This window comes from Aotus nancymaae, unplaced genomic scaffold, assembly GCF_030222135.1.
Source record: "Aotus nancymaae isolate 86718 unplaced genomic scaffold, 86718_ANA_hifiasm-v0.15.2.pri h1tg000032l_0, whole genome shotgun sequence".
NCBI lineage: Eukaryota > Metazoa > Chordata > Mammalia > Primates > Aotidae > Aotus > Aotus nancymaae.
Genome location: NW_026988445.1, coordinates 27,811,716 through 27,834,183, shown reverse-complemented (window position 1 = coordinate 27,834,183; position 22,468 = coordinate 27,811,716). Strand labels below are relative to the sequence as shown.

Genomic DNA, 22,468 nt, shown 5'->3' with positions numbered 1-22,468 from the left:
GGATGTTGGGTAGTAGATAAAGAGGCAAGGACTTCACAAACAGATTTAAGTGCTCTTCTGTGTTTGAATTAAAAGAAAGTGCTGTTCTGTGTTTTCATTAAAAGATAATGTTTCAAAGGAATTTGATTAGAGAAATGAGAAGTGCCTAATCTTGGTCAGCCAAGCTGCCATTCTTATATGCATTGTCAAGTATGTGAAGGAGCATAGCATAAAAGGATGAAAAGCCAAGTGAGAGTCAGAGTTCTACTTAATTTTTAACTGACTAGCATATGCCTCTCTGGAATCATCTGGCTATAATCTCATGACTTAGATTTAAAGTATAAGCAAGCAGTGCCTCCTGTTTTCCCATTAAGTTTGACTCCAGTTCTTGGGATTATATCACCTAATTCCTGACTGCGGTAACTCAAAGCAGTGGCTAGTATCCATAGTAAAAGAGAAGAAAGAAAAGAACAGACAGTGGCTGGACCTGCTGAAATCACATGATCTCACACTGCATAAACCTGCATATTCAAAAGGGAGAAGTGATATAATCAATATAGAAGTTGAGTAATAAGATTAGCTCCACCTCTTCTCATGAGAAAGAGCACTAGAGGAAGTGGGCAGAGATGGAGGCAGAGGAGTGAACTTCATGAGAGCTCTTCTCTTTTTACTCACTTGATTTTGCTGTTACATTGTAAATGTATCTGGAAGTTATCCTTTTTGAACAAATGTGCTAATACTGTGGTATTCTTAGAAGTTATTTATGTTCCTCATTGATTATATGTTTATTTTTTAATCTAATTGGTGGGCTAGACAAGGTCTTTTTCTTATATTCTGATGTGTGTGATTTGAACACATTTACTAAGCATTTTTTATGTATTCCCATGTATCTTTTAACCTAAAACATGTAAATGGAGGAGTTTAACATAAAGCATTTCCCCAATAAATTCTTAAGGTCAGGCTTTGGAGGAAGATTATTTTTCTGGAGAGTATCCATACTCCTAATTTTTTTTTTTAAATTAAAAACTTACTGTATCTTTTTCTGTAATATCCAGAAGAATAAAACATTTTTTAATAGCTTACGTTTCATTTGTAAAGACTGGATGATTATTGTGTATGCCATTCTGAACATGAGCATTTGACATCAAAGATAACTTTTTAATTTTCTGAAATTTTGTCTAAATATGAAATCTGTTTTTGATTTTATCACACAGTGCTTTTTAACTAATTAAGTTCCATGTAAATTCCCTTAATTCCCTTTTTTTTAAAAGATTGACAGTCAAACTGACAAGCTGTGAAATTCAGTTAAGGCTGTCATACTTTTTTTTAAACCTTATTGCCTTAAGAATTGCAATTTTATTTATTTATTATTTATTTAATTTATTTATATTTGAGACACAGTCTCACTCCTGTCTCTTAGGCTGGAGTGCAGTGACACAATCATGACTCACTGCAGACTTAACTTCACAGGCTCAGGTGATCCTTCCAACTCAACCTCCCAGGTAGTTGGAACTACAGGCACCTGCCACCACACCTGGCTAATTTTTGTATTTTTTGTAGAAACAGAATTTTGCCATGTTGCCCAGGCTGGTCTCAAACTCATGGACTGAAGCAGTCCACCTACCTTGGCCTTTCAAAATGTGGGATTACAGGCGTAAGCCACCACACCTGGCCAAGAATTGCAATTCTTAAGGAATATATTAATATTTTATAATTACATATTGCTTTTCATATGAAAATATCATAAAGCATTTTACAAATTATTTTATAATTCTTAACCTCCCAATAATTCAATTTCGTTTTCTATGATATTTAGTAACAGGGCCCAGCAAGTATTAACTTCTAGTGCTTTTAAATAAAAAATGAGGAGCATAATGTCCAAATGAAACTGAGTGATAAATTGACACACACACACACACAGAAAATCATGAGATATTTACATGGCTATTGTTTTAATACATTAAATTTGAGGTAGTTCGTTATATATATCCATATTCATATCTATATATGGAGTTTATTAAAGAGTTTTAAACTCACATGATCACGAGGTTCCACAATAGGCCATCTGCAAGGTGAGGAGCAAGGAAGCCAGTTTGAGTCCCGGTGCTGAAGAACTTGGAGTCAATGTTCAAGGGCAGGAAGCACCCAGCACGGCAGAAAGATGTAGGCTGGGAGGCTAAGTCAGTCTAGCCTTTTCATGTTTTTCTGCCTGCTTTATATTCTAGCCACACTGGCAGCTGATTAGATGGTGCCCACCCAGATTAAGGGTGGGTCTGCCTTTCCCAGCTCACTGACTCAAATGTTAATCTCCTTTGGCAACACACTCATAGACACACCCAGGATCAATACTTCACATCTTTCAGTTCAGTCACATTGACACTCCTATTAACCATCACGCTGTGGAACAAACTTCCTCAAATTTAATGTCTTTAAACAATAGCCATGTAAATATCTCATGATTTTGTAGTTGGGGCCATTCCGTTGCTCTTGCATGCATGGCTCTCAAGTAGCTGTCTACAGCTGATACATAGGTGGGCTGGAAAATCCAACAAAACTTACCTTATGTGTTTGGGGCCTTGGTGCTGACTGTTGGCTATAGTATCTTGCTTCTCCTCCACTTGGGCTCTGTCTCGGAGCGGTAACTTTTCTTCCACAGTGTCGCCACATGGCCTCTCTCTCCAGCAGGATAATGTGGACTAACAAGTGTTAGAGATGGCTTTCTAGAGCTTTCCAAGAGAGAGAATGCGTAGACTGCCAGGCTTAAAGGCTACGTCTGTTACTGGCATAGTATCAGTTTAATCATATTCTGTGTTCAAGGCAAGCTACAAGGATAGCCCAGGGAGAGAGAAAGTTGACTCTACCCCTTCATGGGAAGAGTAGAATGTGCATACAGGGAGGGATGGGAATTTGTGGCAGCCATCTTTGGGCACGAATAGCTTGTTATGTAGTATTCTCTGATTTTTCCTACTCTATTAATGAAATTAAATCTAATATTACCTATTATTTGTTTTAATGGCACTGGCTGATTTATTATATTTGGTATTTAGAGCTACATGTTTGATTTTTAGTTGAATTAATAAACATATTTTGTTATTTTCCCTATCTTTTTGCTACTTTATCTTTTCCTTTGAACTAGAGATATTATTGAATGAAGACACTATAACTTGACATTTGGGGAAAATTATCAAAATTATGAACAGCAAAAGATGTTGAAAGTGAATATAGGCATTAATTTATAAAATTTTAAGAATTGTTATATAATGTGAATAAGAGATAGTGGAATATAGTTTTCTTGCATTGTTTTCCTCTAATTTTGGTATTGTCACAAAATTGGGGTTCAGCCTGGGAGACCACATGGCTTCTTGGCTTCACCCAAGAAGGAATTCAAGAGTAAGCAACAGAATAAAGTGAAAGCAGCTTTATTAAGAAAGTAAAGGAATAAAAGGGTGGCTGCTCCATAGGCAGAGCAGCCGTGAAGGCTGCTGGTTGGCCATTTTCTTAGTTATTTCTTAATCATATGCTGCATAAGGGGTGGATTATTCATGAGTTTTCTGGGGAAGGGGCAGAGAATTCCCAGAACTGACAGTTTCTCCCCGTTTTAGACCATACAGGGTAACTTCCTGATAGGCCATGTCATTTGTAAACTGTCATGGCACTGATGGGAGGTTCCTTTGGCATGAATTATATATGATAATTAATGTGTAATGTGCAGAGGGGTCAACCAGAGGTCACTTTCATAGCCATCTTGGTTTTGGTAGGTTTTGACTGGCTTCTTGACCGTACCCTGTTTTATCAGCAGGGGCTTTGTGACCTGCATCTTGGGAAACCAGACTTGCCAGACTCCTATCTCAGTATCAGGGTGATGTTGGCCTCAGAATGAATGGGAAGTGTTCCTCATTTTAATTTTCAGAAAGAGTTTGTATAAAATTGGTGTCATTTCTTCTTTAAATATCTGTAGCATTCACCAGTGAAATCATTTGGACCTGGAATTTTCTTGGATGAGAGATGTTTAACCACAAACTTAATTTTTCTTTATAAATATAGGGTTATCAATTTATCCGTTTCTTCTTAGGTGCACTTTCATAGCTTAAGACTTTACAGGAATTCAGTCATTTCATCGAAGTTGTCAGTTCTATTGTCAAAATGCCATTTGTAATATTGTCTTACGTTTCTTTCAATATCTGTAGACTCTATAGTGATGCCACCTCTGTCGTTCCTGATATTGGTAGTTGGTGCTTCTTTCTTTCTATTTCTGACCAACCCAGCTAGAGGCTTATCAATTTTTATTGATTTTTTAGAACTAACTTTTGATTTTCCTGGTTTTTATCTATTGTTTTTCTTTCTTTTTAAAATTTAATTGATTTCCGATCTGATCTTTATCATTTTCTTCAATTATTTTGGGTTTAATTTGCTTTTTTAAAGTTTCTTAAGGTGGAAGCTGAAGACATTGATTTGAAACATTTCTCATGTTTACTTTAGATAAATGATAGAAAAAAGTTATAAAAGGCACTAAAATTTTCCGTGACTTGTGATTTCAAGATAAAACCTAAATACTTATTTTGTTATATATAAACTTCTAAACTGAGTATAAATTTAAGTAAACTGACCACATACAATCACCTTCTCTTCTATTCAAAAAGCTATTAATATGATAGTAAAGGAATTTCAAAAGAAGACAAGTCCACAAAAATGAAAAGCGGGGTTGAGGATGGGCATTAGGGCACAAGTGCTTTCAAAAGTTTGGAAGTTTCTGAAAGAATGTTGATAGAACAGAGCCGGAAAAGTGTACACAGAGGGGACTGTAGAGACAAATGCTAAGTGTGATTGGCAAAATCCTTGGAATTAACCTGACTTAAGCAGGAGAAGTGAAACTGAAAACAGACAGATTAATTAAAGATACTCCTCTTAGAACTCCCTGCTTTGCTGTTCTGAATTGCATCAATTATTCTCTCAGGAATAACAACTGCTTTCTTAGATTTCTTGTTACGGAGCTATACGAGGTTCTCAACATTTCTTATAAATATATCTTGTATCTTTTTCTTTCTTGGATTTTATCGTGATTTTGCTAGAGTAAATTCTCAGCTCCTTCCAAAGCACTGCTTTTTTAGGCATATTTGGAAATTGTTTGTGTGGAACATTTTTGATTATCACATTTTCTGGGGGTAACAGCACACCTAAATCCTTGAAAACTTGAGTCCTTAAAAATGAGTGAAAATAATTTTTTTTTCTCCTTTGCCCTTTTATATAACTGATAATTTGGCTGAGGAATTCTAGATTCAGAATCATTTTCTCCAATATCTGAGAACTGCTTAAATTATTTTCAGCATCCATGGTTGCTAATGAGACAGCCAATGCCAGTCTGATTCTTTTTCATTTAAATGTGCTTAGAAATAGGTAAAATTTATTTTTGAGTGGATGCTGCAAACATATACATATATACTAACAAATAAATTGCATCAAATACTTCATATTGTATTTTTAATTTGTATTTTTCAGACAATGAATGATTTTGACTATTTGAAACTACTAGGTAAAGGCACTTTTGGGAAAGTCATTTTGGTTCGAGAGAAGGCAAGTGGAAAATACTATGCTATGAAGATCCTGAAGAAAGAAGTTATTATTGCAAAGGTAACTGATTATTAAAGTTGATTACTAAATTTTTGTTTGCAGTGCGCATGTGTTTGTGGGCTCTTGAATTTACATGCTAAAGTATGCAAATTCCATTAAACAACCAAAATACGGTTGTAGACTACTGCTACAGTAATTTTTGTGTGTTAATATTTATAATATTAAACGTTTTCAGATGTTTATAATATCTGCATATTATATACTAAAGCTATTTTAGTCTCTTAAGAAAATAGAAATGTTCATGTTTGTGTGTTTGGAAGAATGTTTTGTGATCTATATCATAATTATACTAGCATTGCTTTGAATATTTTCCCCTATTCTGAATTTCTTATCAAGATTGACTAGAGTAGTGTAGATGATTTTTACTCATAAATTCTAAAGCTTACGTAACACTGAATGGAACAGCATCCTAAATAGATTTGAAAATTCTGGATTGGTGAAATTAAAATAAATTATTTTAGGAAGACTTACTTCCTACCCTCATACCTTTATTCAGCTTATACCTTTTTAAATAAATAACATGTTAATGATGTCGGTTCTCAGAGTTCTGAAAGAAATCCCAGTTTCCTCAGTAGATATTACAAATACTTTACAAATTGGTCCATGCTTTATGTCTTACTTCAACAAATGACATAAATTACTGTTTTACTTTATAGACTAATGTAGTTTTCAGTTATTTGCTACTACAGTTTCCTCATCTGGAGTGTATTGCCCCATACACTTTGTGAAACTTTGTTTTCCTGTCTTTGTATGTTTGTTTTGATCTCAACTCCTTTACAAGTCAGTGCCTTTATTGGAAGAAACATTGGCTTTGGAATCATACGCACCTAGGTTCACATGTCACCTAATAATCTTTAACATCCAGTACTTTTTAAAGCAGTACTTTGGGGAAGTACTGCTGTCTTAGGGACATTTGGAAATGTTTGTGGGGGGCACATATTTGCTTATCACAGTGAGGAGGAGGGATGTTTCTGACAGTTATCAGGTAGAAGTCAAATGTGCTAAATATCTTGCAGTGTTTGGGCAGCCAATCAGAGCCTTAGTTTTTTTTTTTATTTTTATTTGGTATAATAAAACTTCTGGACAGGAATATTTTGAGGATTAGGATATGTAAGGCATTTAGCATCCTAGCTGGCACTTATTAATTAAGCTGATATTTTCTGGGAGGTAGTATAATGCAGGTAGGTTATGCCACCTAGTGAGTAATTCAACTTTTCATGCCTTTATTTCCTTATCTACAAAGTAGGGCTAATAGTAGTACCTGCCTCATATGGCTATTTTCAGGGTTAAATGAATAAATAAGTGTAATAGTAAATGCCATCATTATTAAATAAACTTAAAAAAAATTACAAATCAAATGAAATTAAAATTAAATATGTATTTTTATATTTGCTATGATTATTATTACTACCTACTGTGTATTACTAATGTTTTTCCTTTTATATGCTAGCCTCACTTGCACCCTATTAGTTAATTTCCATTCATCAGACTGGGGAATATCCTATTAGATACTGTCTTTTCTCACTACTTACACTTTTCTGAGTAACCCTACAGAATTGGTATATTTCACAAATGAGAATATTCTGATTGATATAGTACCTTGGTGCTTTCTCCCAACAAATCTGTTTATCAATGTCTTGAAAGAAAATATGCTTATTTATAACAAGATGATTAACAGTATGAAGTTTTGGGGTATAATAAGACCTAGGGTTTGGTTCCTGATGTGCCCTTCTCAGAGCATCATTTCAGAGAGGAAATGATGTTGATATCTTTTTACTGGTGATGTTAACTTTGATTGCTTGACTACAGTGGTACGTACTGTGTTTCTTCACTGTAAAGTTGCTATTTTTCCTTTCATAATTTATCCGTATGTTAGAGGAAATACTCTGAGACTGTATAAATAGCCTATTTTTTCTTAAACTTTTATGTACCAATTGAACATCCGTATCCGTGGATTTTGCACATAATAATTATTACTGTGGTGTGCTAATGGTGATTTTCTATTTCCTTCCTTATACATTTATTCATAGTCAAGGTAAAGGTTTATCAATTTTGTTAAGCTTTTCAAAGAACCAACTTTTGGTTTGTTAACTTTATTTTATGCCTTGATATAATCTTTATTTTTTTCCTTCCTTCTGCTTGCTTTGAGTTTAGTTTATTTTTTTTCCTAGTTCCTTAAGTTCTAAAGTTAGTTTGTTGATTTGCAGTCTCTCTTATTTAGCATAAACGTTTATGGCTTTAAATTTCTCTTTCAGCACTGCTTTTGTGGCATCCCATAAATTTTAGTGTATCATCTTTTTGTTTTCATTTATCTCAAAGTATTTCTAATTTCTTTTGTTGTTGATTAAGGGTCTGTTGTTTAATTTCTACAAATTTGGGATTTTTTTTTTCCTTTATATTATTCTAACTTTATGTTGTAGTTGGAGAAGATACTTTGTCTTTTAAAGTTTATTAATACTTAATTTGTAATCCAGCATATGGTCTATCCCGGAGAATGTCCCATGTGCACTTGAAAAGAATGTCGATTCTGTTGTTAGGTAGAGTATTCTGTGTATATCTAATAGAGTATTTTGTGTGTGTCTCTTAGATTTAGTTGCTTTGTTGAGTTACTGAAATCTTAATATTGCTTTGCATATTTTCTGTCTGGTTGCTGTATTAATCATTGAGAGGGTAGGGTGTTGAAGTCTCCAGCTGTTACTGTAACATGGTCAGTGCTTTCTACAGTTCTTTCCATTTTTGCCTCATATACTTTGATGGTCTGTTATTAGGTATGTAAATGTTTATAATGGTTATATCTTGCTGTATTTGGTCTTTTCTGGCTTTTTCATTTAAAGTCTGTTTTGTCCAATACTAGTATAGCCACCTCTTTTCTCTTTTGGTTACTATGGTAGTACCCCCTTTATCTGTAGTTTTGCTTTCCATGGTTTGAGTTACCCCCAGTTAGCCACAGTCTAAATGTAGATGAGTATGGTAAAATGAGATATTTTGAGAGACCACATGCATCACAGTAACTTTTATCGCAATGTATTGTTACAATTTTTATATTTTATTATTTTTGTTAATTTACTTTTAATAGTAGTTGTTAATCTACTTTTAGTATCCATATATAAAGGGTGTGCCTAATTTACAAATTAAACTTTATCATATCTAGTGTGATAAAAACACACAGTATATGCAGTTGGCTCTCTGTATTCCACATCCATGGATTCAACCAATATGGATTTAAAATACTCAAAAATAATAATAAATAATAATACAACAATAAAATTAAAAATTCAAAAACCAATGCAATATAACAGCTATTTACGTATCATGTACATTATATTAGATATTTTAACCTAGAGATGATTTAAAGTATATGGGAAGATGTGCATAGATTATATGCAAATACTATGCTATTTTATATCAGGGACTTGAGCATCTGTGGATTTTGTTATCTGCAGGGGGATTTTGAAACAAATCCCCCACGGATATCAAGGAATGACTGTATAGAGTTTGGTACTAGCCATGGTTTTAGGCATCTACTGGGGCTTGAAACATATCTTCCATTGATAAGGGGAACTGCTATATTTTCATGGAATATTTTTTTTCTCTTTCACTTTTACTTTTACCCTCTTTGTAGCTTTTGGAGACAGCATGGAGTTGGATCATGCTTTTTGTTTGTTTGTTTAATTGACTTTCCCAATCTCTTTCTTTTGATTGGAGAGTTTAATCCATTTACATTTAAAATGTAATCCATTTACATTTAAAGTGAGTCCTGGTAAGGACTTGTTTCTGTCCTTTGGCTGTTTATTTTCTATATGCCTCATTGCTTTTTTGGTCCCTCCTTTTCTATATTAATGCCTTCTTTTGTGTTTAAGTGATTTTTGAGTGAAACATTTTAATTCTCATTTTCTGTTGTTTATATTCACTAGCTATTTTCTTTGTGTAGATTATATTTAATACCCTGCAGTTATAGTACTCTAATTTGAATTTATACCACTTTAACTTTAATAACCTTCAAAAACTCTTCTTTACAACTCTTTTCTCACTCCTTTCAGTTGTTGGTATCTTTAAATTCCATCTTTATGCACTGTGTGTCCAAAAACAGAGACTACTAATTTTTTAATGCACGAATCTCTTTAATCATGTAGAAAACAAAAAGTAGCATTACAACAGAAACTTACAGTAATACTAGCTTTCATAATTTTTTATGTATTTACCTTTACCAGAGGTCTTTATTTCTTCATGTGGCCTTAAGTTACTGTCTGGTGTCCTTATATTTAAACCTGAAGGGACAGGGACTCTCTATAGCTTTTTTTTTTTTTTTTTTTTTTTTAACGGAATCTTGCTCCGTTGCCCAGGCTGAAGTGCAGTGATGTGATCTCCGCTAACTGCAACCTCTGCCTCCTGGGTTCAAGGGGTTTTCCTGCCTCAGCCTCCCGAGTAGCTGGCATTACAGGTGTGCACTCCCATGCCCAGCTGATTTTTGTACTTTTAGTAGAGACAGAGTTTCACCACGTTGGTCAGGCTGGTCTTGTACTCCTGACCTCATGATCTGCCTGCCTCGGCCTCCTGAAGTGCTGGGATTACAGGCATGAGCCACTGCGCCCGGCCACTTTTCTTGTATGACTGGTCCAGTGCTAGTGAACTCCCTCAGTTTCTGTTTACTTAGGAGTGTCTTAATCTCTGCCTCATTGAAGGATAGTTTTGTTGGATTCTTGCTTGATTTTTTTTCCTTCAGCACTTTGAATGTATCAACTGATTGCCTTCTGGCCTTCAATGTTTCTAATGAGAAATCTTTGATAATCTTATTTGGGATTCCTTTGTATTTGATGATAAGCCAGCAAAACAGACTCATTGCTGCTACGGAAGAAGTTGAAGTGGTCTTGATAGAAGGTCAAACCAGCTGTGACATTCCCTTAAGCCAAAGTTGAATCCAGAACAAGGACTTAACTCTCTCCATTCTCTGAAGGGTGAGAGAGGTAGGAAGCTGCAAAAGAACAGGTGGAATCAAAGAGAGGTTGGTGTGTGAGGTTTAAGAAAAGACGTGGTCTTTATATCCTAAAAGTGCAATGTGAAACCACAGGTGATGATACAGAAGCTACAACAAGTTATCCAGAGATCTAGCTAAATAATTGGTGAAGATGACTACATGAAGTCACAGATTTTCCTTGTAGATGAAACAGCCTTCCTTTGGAAGAAGATGCCACCTAGGACTTTTTTTTTTCCTTTTTCTTTTTCTTTCTCTCTATTTTTTTTTAACTTTGTTTTATTTGTTTATTTTTATTTTTTCTTTATTATTATACTTTAAGTTCTGGGGTACATGTACAGCTCGTGCAAGATTGTTATATAGGTACACACACACATGCCATGGTGGTTTGCTACATCCATCCCCCATCATCAATATTAGGTATTTTTTCTAATGTTATTCCTCTCCAATCCCCCCACCCCCTGCTATCCCTTCCCTAGCTCTCCCACCTGCCAACAGGCCTCGTTGTGTGATGTTCCCCTCCCTGTGTCCATGTGTTCTCATTGTTTGACACCCACTTACGAGTGAGAATATGCGGTGTTTGGTTTTCTGTTCTTGTGTCAGTTTACTGAGAATGATGATTTCCAGATTCATCCATGTCCCTGCAAAGGACATGAACTTATCCTTTTTTATGGCTGCATAGGGTTCCATGGTATATATGTGCCACATTTTCTTTATCCAGTCTATCATTGATGGGCATTTGGGTTAGTTCCAGGTCTTTGCTATTGTAAACAGTGCTGCAGTGAACATACCTGTGCTTATGTCTTTATAATAGAACGATTTATAATCCTTTGGGTATATACCCAGTAGTAAGATTGCTGGGTCAAATGGTATTTCTATTTCTAGATCCTTGAGGAATCACCACACTGTCTTCCACAATGGTTGAACTAATTTACACTCCCACCGACAGTGTAAAAGCGTTCCTATTTCTCCACATCCTCTCCAGCATCTGTTGTCTCCAGATTTTTTAATGATCGCCATTCTAACTTGCGTGAGATGGTATCTCAATGTGGTTTTGATTTGCATTTCTCTAATGACCAGTGATGATGAGCATTTTTTCATAGATTTGTTGGCTGCATAAATGTCTCCTTTTGAAAAGTGTCTGTTCATATCCTTCACCCACTTTTTGATGTTTTTCTTGTAAATTTATATAAGTTCTTTGTAAATTCTGGATATTAGCCCTTTGTCAGATGGGTAGGTTGCAAAAATTTTTTCTCATTCTGTTGGTTGCCGGTTCACTCTAATGATAGTTTATTTTGCTGTGCAGAAGCTCTTAAGTTTAATTAGATCCGATTAGTCTATTTTGGCTTTTGTTGCCATTGCTTTTGGTGTTTTAGTCATGAAGTCCTTCCTCATGCCTATGTCCTGAATGGTATTTGCCTAGGTTTTCTTCTAGGGTTTTTATGGTGTTGGGTCTTATGTTCAAATCTTTAATCCATCTTGAGTTAACTTTTGTACAAGGTGTAAGGAAGGGGTTCAGTTTCAGCTTTCTGCATGTGGCTAGCCAAAAAGGAGAAGTCAGTGCCTGGCTTTAAAGCTTCCAAGGGCAGATTGACTCTCTTGGTAGTGGCTAATGCTACTACCAAGTTGAAGCCAGTGCTCCTTTACCATTTCAAAAAACCTAGGGTCCTTAAGAATTATGGTAACTCTACCCTGCCTGTGCTCTATCAGTGGAGCAACAAAGCTTGGATGACAGTACATATGCTTACGGTATGGTCTACTGAGTGTTTTAGGCCAATTGTGGAGACCTGCTCAGAAAAAAAGATTCCTTTTTAAACATTATTGCTCATTGACAGTGCACCAAATACACAAAAGCTCTCAACATTCACAAGGAGGTGAATGTTGTTTTCATGCCTGCCAACTCAACGTCAATTCTACAGCTCATTATTTTAACTTTCAAGTCATACAATTTAAGAAATATATTTTGTAAGGTTATAGCTGTCATAGGTAGTAATTCCTCTGCTGATAGATCTGGGGAAAGTTAATTGAAAACCTTCTGGGAAAGATTCACCATTCCTAGGTGCCTTGAAAAACATTCAGACTCCATGGAAAGAGGTAAGAATATCAACATTAATAGGGGTTTGTAAGAGGTTGATTCCATTCTTCATGGATGAGTTTGAGGGGTTCAGGACTCCAGTGGAGGAAGTAACTGCAGATGTGTTAGAAATAGTAAGAGAACTAGAATTAGCGGTGAAGCCTGAAAATAGGACTGAATTTTATCAACCTCATGATAAAACATGAGCAAATGAGGAGTTGCTTCTCTTATGGATGAGCAAAGAAACTGGTTTCTTGAGATAGAATCTAGTCTTTGAGAAGATAAACCATGAACATTGCTGAAATAACAGCAAAGTAGAGTATCACATAAGCTTGGTTGATAAAGCAGTGGCAGGTTGTGAAAGGATTTACTCCAATTGTGAAGAAAGTTGTGCTGTGGGTAAGCAGCATGGCATGTGAAAGAGAAACTTTTCATGAAAGAAAAAGTCAAAATGGCAAACTTCATTGTTTTTTCATTTTAAGAAATTGCCATGCCGGGCATGGTGGCTCATGCCTGTAATCCCAGCACTTTGGGAGGCCAAGGCAGGGACATCATTTGAGGTCTGCAGTTTGAGACCAGCCTGGCCAACATGGCGAAACCCCGTCTCTATTAAAAATACAAAAATTAGCTGGGCCTGATGGTGGGTGCCTGTGATCCCAGCTACTTGGGAGGTTGAGGCAGGAGAATTGCTGGAATGCCAAGATCGTGCCACTGCACTCCAGCTTGGGTGACAGAGCAAGATTCTGTCTCAAAAACAAAAAAAAGAAATGGCCACAGCCACTTTCAACTTTTGTAACTGCCACCCTGGTCACTCAGCAGCCATGAACATCAGGACAAGACCTTTTACCAGCAAAAAGATAACTTGCTGAAGGCTCGAATGACCCTTAGCCTCTTTAGGCAATCAAGTATTTTTAAATTAAGGTATGTACATATCTTTAGACATAGTGCTGTTACACACTTACAGTATAGTGTAAACATAACTTCTATGTGCACTGGGACACCACAAAGTTAGTGTGACTCATTTTATTGCAATACTCACTTTGTTGTGGTGGTTTGGAACAAAACCTGAAGTATCTTCAAGGTATGCCTGTATTAAAAAAAAAGGCAATTTGGTTGAGACATGAAACATTGTTTCTTGAGAGGCTCAGGTTTATTGATGTAGAGTAACCTTTCCTTCATTACAGGTCTGACCATGCTATTTGGTTGTCCCATGAATAATATTCATTTACTTACACCATCACAAACACCAAATTGGTGTTCAGTCTTTAGAATTTATCAATAGACAAAGCACCAAAGACTTAAGTATAGTTATAGAACAGACTTAAAATGTTATAAACCTTGTCAGTGTAAAAGAAATGGTATAGTTGATAGATGTCAGCTGAAAGCATGTTATAGTTTTTAAAAAAAAAGAATGAATTGGAAGCCAGAGACAGAAGACGATGGAGCCATTAGGCTGCAAAGGCAGAGGTTGATGGAGCCATCATGGGCCTAGAGAACAGAAATACAAATTACTGAGGATTAGTTACAGACCTTGAAATCTAATACAATTTCCCCTGCTTGGTTTAGAACTTGCTTGGAATCAGTGATCTCTTTATTTCTTCCCTTTCTTCCTTTCTGAATGAGGATATCTATCCTAGGCCTTTCCTACCATTGTATTTTGGAAGCAGATAACTCGTTTTCTAGTGTGAGAGGTCCATAGATGTAGAGGAATTTAGTCCCAGGATGGATTATATACAGAATCTCTAACACTTGGGACTTTCAAGCGGATGATATTTAAATGAGATTTTGGACTTAGAGTTGATACTGTGCTGGTTGAGACTTTTGGGGATATTGGGATGGGGTGAATGTTGGGATGGGATGAGCTGTAGTGGGTTGAATGGTGGACCCCAAAATAATATGTTCACATCCTATTCCCTGAAACCTATTACTCTTGCTTTATTTGGAAAAAGAGTATATGCATATATAGTTATGCAGATAGAATTAAGAATCTTAGTAGATTATCCTTGATTATCTGGGAGGGACCTAAATCTAATGAGAAAGCATCCTTATTGGAGTGAGGCGGACAGAGATTTCACCTACACGGAGGAGAAGGTGATATAAAGGTGGCAGAGGTTGGACTAATGTGGCTTCAAACCAAGGAATGCCAAAGACTACCAGCAGCTTCCAGAAATTAGGAGAAAGGCATGGAATGTATTCTTCAGAGCCTCTGGAGGGATCATGTCTCTGCCAGTCTTGATTTTGTACTTCTGGTCTCCAGAACTATGAGAAAATTTTTTTTTTTTTGAGGCAGAGTTTCACGCTTGTCCAGGCTGGAGTACAGTGGTGCGATCTCAGCTCACCATAACCTGGGTTCAAGCGATTTTCTTGCCTTAACCTCCCAAGTAGGTGGGATTACTGGGATGCACCACCATTCTTGGCTAATTTGTATTTTTAGTAGAGACAGGGTTTCTCCATGTTGGTCAGGCTGGTCTCAAACTCCCGACCTCAGGTGATCCTCCCACCTTGGCCTCCCAATGTGCTGGAATTACAGGTGTGAGCTACTGCAACCGGCCAAATTTTTGTTGTTTTAAGCCATCACGTTTTGATGCTATTTTGTTATAGAGGCCACAGGAAATGAATACAGTCAGGTACCCAGAATGTGAACTTTTCCACCTTTGGAAGGGATATCTGTACCAGATGGCCTGCAGCAGTAGTAGTCTACTAAGTGCCTGTTCCTCAGTTTATTCATATTCTTTCAGGGTTGAGTTACATGGTTATAGAGCTAGCGGACTCCTCTGACTACTAGGCAGTGCAGCTGCATTCCCAGTCAACTCCACATGGGGTGAAGGCACAGTCCATCTCATTAGGCCCTTAGGAGCTACGGAATAATGGTTTAAAAGTCTAATTAGAGTTTTTTGGTTAGGGATCATTCCTGCTTTGGGCATCCACAGTTGTCTTCCTGCTCCCAGGACCACTGCATTCTATAGGAAAAAGGAAAGTTGAGGTGATATAGCTAAGAACTGTATAGTGATAAGATCGTGCTCCTCCACGCCCACTTCCCCATGTCCAGTAAAGTGGAGGAATCTACGGAGCAGGGACCTTCCCTTAGCCCTCCTCAGGTCAAGTGTGAGCATACATTTGTGAAGCATACATTTGTTTAGACAAATGTTTCTATTTCCCATTCCTGTTCTCTATCAGGCTGTTACTCCGAGGATGATATCTAACATGATATGTCTATTTGATATGATAACCTCTTTGCTTGTTTTTGGATACTGTGGGCTATAAAATATATTTTTTGGTCTGATGACGTGTAACTTGGTGGGGATGCAGTATCTTCTGTTCCAGTCATCTTAAAATATTTTGAACTTTTGTATCTCCCATTGGGTGTGCAAAGCTCAGTCCAGTGTAAATGTCTATTTCTAAGAATGACCATTTATAGCCTCCTGGAGATAATGGCAGTAGTGTAGTTTACTTGCCAACTGTGTATGGGAATGGGGGGACTTTTTCCTGGGGAATATACACCATAGTCATCTGCAGTCTCTTTCTTCCTTTCTGGCAGACAGAATGGCTCTTATTGGAATTTTGTGCATCAGAGGGTACAAGAGGAATACATCAGTTGTCAGCCCATCTCTGCATTGCTGCATGTCTCCCATATCTGCTCATTTTGGGGATCCAGATAGCCACCTCAAACAAGCATGCTGGGACATCCACTTGCTGGTTCCATTCATCTCCTGATCCTAAAGAAAGTTCTTTTGATGAGCATCAACATGTTCTACTTTAATGCACCCCTTAAATTTTCATAATGATTCTCATGGAGCCATTGCCTCATTAATAATCCACTTATTATTTCTTTATTTTTTTGAGATGGAGTTTCACTCTTGTTGCTCAGGCTGGAGTACAAGGGTGCTATCTCAGCTCACTGCAACCTCTGTCTCCCAGGTTCAAGAGATTCTTCTGCCTCAGCCTCCCAAGTAGCTCGGATTACAGGCATGTCCCACCATACCTGGATAACTTTTTGTATTTAGTAGAGACGGGATTTCACCATGCTGGTCAGACTGATCTCGAACTCCTGACCTTGGGTGATCCACCTGCCTCCGCCTCCCAAAGTGCTGGGATTACAGGCATGAGCCATCACGCCTGGCGCATCCTTTTATTAGTCTAGGTTTTTAATGCCTCCCATCCTAACCATATGACCAGGCAAATGGCCATAGCCCATTCATGGGTGTACATCCACACATCAGGGCTTTTATGTTTGTTTAGTTCTTCCATCATTGCAAGGAAAACAGTGTACAATTGAGCCCCTTGAGCTGATTTGTTATTAACGTCTTGAATCAGTTTCATATCAGTCAGTCATGGTGTGATAGCCTTCTTTTTTTTTTTTTTTTTTTTTTTTTACTATGGAACGCTTCATGAATTTGCGTGTCATCCTTGCGCAGGGGCCATGCTAATCTTCTCTGTATCAAATTTTAGTATATGTGCTGCCGAAGCAAGCACGGTGTGACAGCCTTCTAAACATGAGGCTGGCTGATCACCTTTGATCTGCCATCCATCTGTAAAACAAGCCACATTTTGGTGATCAGTGAGAGCTCTTTGTAAGACACTAACATTTGAAAAGTAGGTTGTGGCAATAGGATCTGATAACTTCTCAGATTGTTCCAAAGTTGGTCTGGAAGAAAAGAGGAGGCTAAGCATAGTGACTCACGGCTGTATTCTCAACATTTAGGGGGGCTGAGGCAGAAGAATCACTTGAGTCCAGGAGTTCAAAATCAGCCTGGATAACATAGTGAGATCCCATCTCTACAAAAAAAAATAAAACTTAGCCAGATGCAGTGGCATGTACCTGGTAGTCCCAGCTACTTAGTTGGCTGAGATGCAGGATTGCTTGAGTTTGGGAGGTCGAGCCTGCAATAAGTTGTGATTGCCCCAGTGTACTCAGCCTGGGTGACACAAAGTGAGACCCTGTCTCAAAAAAAAGAAAAAAAAGGGTTTCTTCTATTGAATATTATAAGTGTCTTCTTCCTCAGATAGTGCATTCCTGTTAAGCCACTTTGATTTTGTTAGGGAACTCTTCTGGATACTTGTTAGAGTATTTCTGTGACATTACCCAAGATGTGTTATTTTAGGTTTTAGGATTATGTTATGTCCTTTAGTCAGAAAAGCAGTTTCAGTTAATGCCCCGTAGCAAATCATCTCTCTAATGATGTGTTCTGTACTTTCTTGTCTGGTCCACGATCCCAGTAGTTGCTGCTGAACAGCATTCATGGACTTTTTGCAATAAGCTCCAGTCTGTTTAAATATGAGTTGCAGACACTTCTAAAATCTTATGAGTATGGATCATAAGGATCCAAAGGCATTAATTGAGCTGCTCCAACTTAAATAATAGCCTGCTGTTGTTTAGGTCTCCACTCTTGTGTCCTTTCAGGTAGTTTTACGGATTGGATTTATCACTAGTCCCCAGATACAGAATTTTTCTTCTGTAAAACCCAAACAGACCAGGTACAGTGAATACCTCTTGCTTACTTTCATGGTTATGTAATAACAGCAATTTAATTTTAGTTGCCTGTAGAATGTTATGGGTGGCTCCTGCCCAGGTTATTGGTAAGCATTTAACAGTTTGGTTTAGACCCTTGGGTATTTGCTAGATTTATCCTCTAGCCTGTGGTATTCATGTGTGCCACCACTATTTTCAAGTCAGCCCTAGCTTGTTCATAGGTTTCTGATACTGTCATAGTATCATCAGTGTAGTATATTATTGTATCTGGACCTGTATCAAGTCAAAATCCCTTCTAAACAAATTATAATGGTAAGCTGATAAATTCAGATAAACCTGTAACAGTGTAGTAAGTTTAAACTGGGATCATTTCCACTTGAAGGCAAAGTGCAGTTGGTTTTTTCCTGAGATTGGGACTGAAAAAAAGCATTTGCAAGATCTCTGAGTCAGTCTCAGTATCTCTCTCTCTCTCTCTCTCTCTCTCTCGCTCGCTCTCGCTCTCGCTCTCTCTCTCTCTCTCTCTCTCTCGCTCTCGCTCTGTGTCTCTGTCTCTTTTTAATTGAAACAGGGTCTCACTGTGTTGCCCAGGCTGGTCTCGAACTCCTGGACTCTAGTGATCCTCCTGCCTTGGCCTACAAAAGTGCTGGGATTACAGGTGTGAGCCACTGTGTGTGGCCGAATATTTCTCTTTTAGCTTGTTTTATTTTGAGGACTTTTGAAGCCATCTCAGAGACTGCTGATGCTGTAGATGATACATGTTATTCAAGACTCGATTATCTGCTGTTAGTTTTCATGAGTCATTCACCTTTTTCATACAGAACACAGAGAATTTGTTGGTAACAGCACTCTAGTGTCTAACATGTCATTAATTCATGTGATAAATCTCTTTTGGTTCACCATGATACTGTTTCAAATTAACAACCTAGGTGAGCTGAGGAAGTTCCATAGATTCTCATTTAGCATGTTCTGACTGAAGGGAACACTAACAAGCTTTCTGCAGTGTAAGTTTTCCTGGTTCGTTCAAACATGTTAATTAATGTCAAACATTTCATCCCTATATCCTGTCCATCTAATTATTGCCCCTGCTAGGACTTTACCAATGGTTTTGGAATCACAGGCACTGAATTCTATGTCAGGAACCCCTGGAAGGTTTCTTTTTTACCTTCTATTGTACCGACAGGTGTGCATTTAGCCTTCAATTCCTACTTGGAGATTAGTTAAAAAAAACCCTGGTTCCTTCTCAATCCTCATCCTGATTAATTTGGTAGCCCATCACCTCTCATGATTTGAACTGAGGTTCTTCATTGTCGTTTTTGCCTCCCAGCTTGGTGAATTCCATGAAGTTAGGACACTTAGAGTGTGTTTGTTTAGGGCCCTTCAGTGTTGGGGGACTAAGATGAGCTCGCATTGGTAACCTAACCTCTGATAGTGCAGCATTAAGACCTTTGTGCTAGCTCCATCAGTGTCCATTTGATTCATCTCTTAGTAACCATTTAAAACTTCATCCTGCTTGGGACTTCCTTGACGGTCTGTTTTGCCTTTACCCATTCAGTTGTGATTCAGTCTTATTTTCTTAGCATCTGTAAGACACATAGGAAGAAGCTGAGACAACAAAATCTGGCACATTTCTTGGACCATTGATAGATTTTGCAGCAGTTTTATCAGATGCCTGCATAGAGGGACCCCTTTAGTCACAGTATTTACCATGATCTAAAGGGCATATTAAGGATGAACAAACATCCTGATGACTGTGAAGTGAATCCAGCATGGTTTGCATATGCAGCTTATCAGCTATGTCATCTATGGAGTGCCACTTGGCATTTAAAGGAGCGGAAGGAGCATTTCCCTTTTCAGGGTAAACAACTTTTACAATGGCTCTTACCGAGTCCACCAGACTAGCTGTCCCTTTAGGAGCAATGTGTTGTGTGTTTAGATAATGTACAGCCATCTATGATTGTTCAGTAATTAATAAGCTGTGGCTCCTGCATCAACCCAAGCCGACTTCTTCATTCTGCAGTATTCATAATCGAAGATATTTCCCCCAAGTTAGTCACTCTCACAATCTGTTTTCTTAAATGTTTTTCAGGAACCCAATGAATGCCAATTCACAAGGTGAGATACCTCCTTCACACTATAACCCTTGCTTCCAGTAGTATCTTGGTTTTTTTCACCTACCATTTGGACTGTTCTTGGTGGCCAAAGGCCATAGAAATGCTGTCTGTTTTTTTCAGCATAATTTTCCATTGGGTTGCATCCTGGAGGCTAACAGCCATAGCTCAGACTAACCCAAATCTGAGCTTTTTGAGCATCAGAATTTCCTTAACACTCTCTTTTACCTTCATTTTAGCTGTTTTAAAATACAACAGACTGGGCCAGGCGCAGTGGCTCATATTTGTAATCCAGCACATTGGGAGGTCGAGACAGGTGGATCACCTAAGGCCAGGAGTTTGACACCAGTCTGGCCAATGTGGTGAAACCCTGTCTCTACTAAAAATACAGAAAATTAGCTGGGCTTGGTGTTGGGGGCCTGATAATCCCAGCTACTGGAGGGGCTGAGGCAGGAGAATCATTGCAACCCGGGAAGCAGAGGTTGCAGTGATCCAAGATCGTGCCACTGCACTCCAGCCTGGGAGACAGAGCAAGACTCTGTCTCAAACAAAACAAAACAAAACAAAACAAAAAACCAACAACAACAAATGAAAACGACTCCAGTGGCAATAAGACCAGAAGATCCTCACTTCTGTCTCTAAAGTGGGCAAAGGGCAAGGATAGAAGAGGCTTTATGTAATACCTGGAAGCTGACCGACAGAACTTTGATGAGTGCATGAGGGCTCTAGACATGGGCTTTGTCACTAGGCAGGTGGGAAATGTGAACAGACCAACAGTAATTATCAGACAGGAAGGAGACAAAAGGTGGTGATCAGGAACACAGAGGTTAGTTTCCATCTGGGAGAAGAGTTTGATGAAACCACTACAGATGACAGAAACTGCAAGTTCGTTAGTCTGGATAAAGATAAACTCATTCATATACAGAAATGGGATGACAAAGAAACATTTTATAAGAGAAACTAAGGATGGTGAAATGGTTATGACTTTTGGTGATGTGGTTGCTGTTCACCAATATAAGAAGGCATAAAAATGTTCGCGGTCTGGAGCTGGAAGAGCTCTTCAGTTTTCCTGTTTACTTAAGTCTCAGTGCTATCCTGCTATTACAGTATAGTTGATTAGAAGATTATTCTTGGTATTGAGGTGGAATATGGTGATTTGAGAGTTTTTTATTCCAAGCAGTTAGCCCAGTTTTAACCTGGGAATTTATCATGTTTTATACTTAAATTTTTGTCTTAAAAAAATCAAGTGGATACATTTTATAATTTCCTTTGAAATGCAAGGCAAATTAGAAGGAAAATCTTATATGTAGGGAAAAAATACAAGTTTCCAGTGGGTTGTTTATTGAGCTTGTTGGTTATTTAGCTTGTTTCTCATCATTTTGCATCTCTTTTTGTGTCCAGTGATCTAATGCCTTGAGATTTTAGTCTGTTATTTCTAAATTCCATTGTCAACTTGTATGTGTAGTAACTTAGCACAGTACAGATGCTGTCTCATGCCATTTGGTGACTGTACCCATTTAGGCATCAGAGGTTTCTCATTGTCTGCCCTGTCATTATTCCTTTTTCCAAACAATGTTTTTACCATGTTTTAATGAGTCCTATTTGTGATGCCAACTGTGTCAGGTGTCCCTAAGATCACTCTCAGGCTCAGTGATTCATGACTCACAAGACTCAGAAAAGATTCATGGTTATTGTTTATGATATTGAAAAGGAATAGATTAAAATCAGCAAAGGGAAAACCACATGGAGCAAAATCCTGGAGAAACCAAGTGTAAGCTTTAAGGTATCTTCTTCCAGTGGAGTCACACGGATGATATATTATAATGAAGTCAAGGGTCTCCAGAGAGACGGAACCAGTTGGATACATATATAGACAGATGAGAAGAGGATTCGCTGGGAAATTGGCTCATGTGATTATGGAGACTGGAAATTCCCAAGACAGGCCATCTGAAAGCTGGAGATCTTGGGATGCTGGTAATGTGTCTCAGTCTAAGTCCAAAAACCTCAGAGCCTGGGAAACTGATGGTGTAATTGTCAGTCTGAGGCTAAAGGCCCGAGAACCTGGGTTTTGGTGGGAAACTTGGGGTGGGGGTGCTGATACAAATCCTGGAGTCTAAATGTCAGAGAGCCTAGACTTACAATGTCCAAGGACAGGAGAAGAAGAGTGTCCTAGTTCTAGAAAAGTACCTCTTCTTTGCCTTTTTTGTCCTGTTTGGGCTCCTAGCTGATTCGTTAGT

General features: G+C 37.8%; 1 protein-coding gene, 1 non-coding gene and 1 pseudogene across 6 annotated transcripts in view; 2 read left to right on the top strand and 1 right to left on the bottom strand.

The window, feature by feature from the left end:
* AKT3 (AKT serine/threonine kinase 3) overlaps nucleotides 1-22,468 on the top strand; it is a 327,056-nt gene that overhangs the window by 188,991 nt on the left and 115,597 nt on the right. For all 5 annotated transcript variants that reach the window (XM_064383667.1, XM_021666932.2, XM_021666933.2 and 2 more), the window contains one exon: nucleotides 5,476-5,607. In XM_064383667.1, coding sequence (XP_064239737.1) covers nucleotides 5,476-5,607 — 132 coding nt within the window. The remainder of the gene's footprint in view (nucleotides 1-5,475; nucleotides 5,608-22,468) is intronic.
* Nucleotides 12,113-21,259, top strand: LOC110567447 (fatty acid-binding protein, brain-like; annotated as a pseudogene).
* Nucleotides 17,024-17,126, bottom strand: LOC135277632 (U6 spliceosomal RNA). The gene has a single exon (XR_010345242.1). It is a non-coding gene; the product is annotated as a U6 spliceosomal RNA (small nuclear RNA).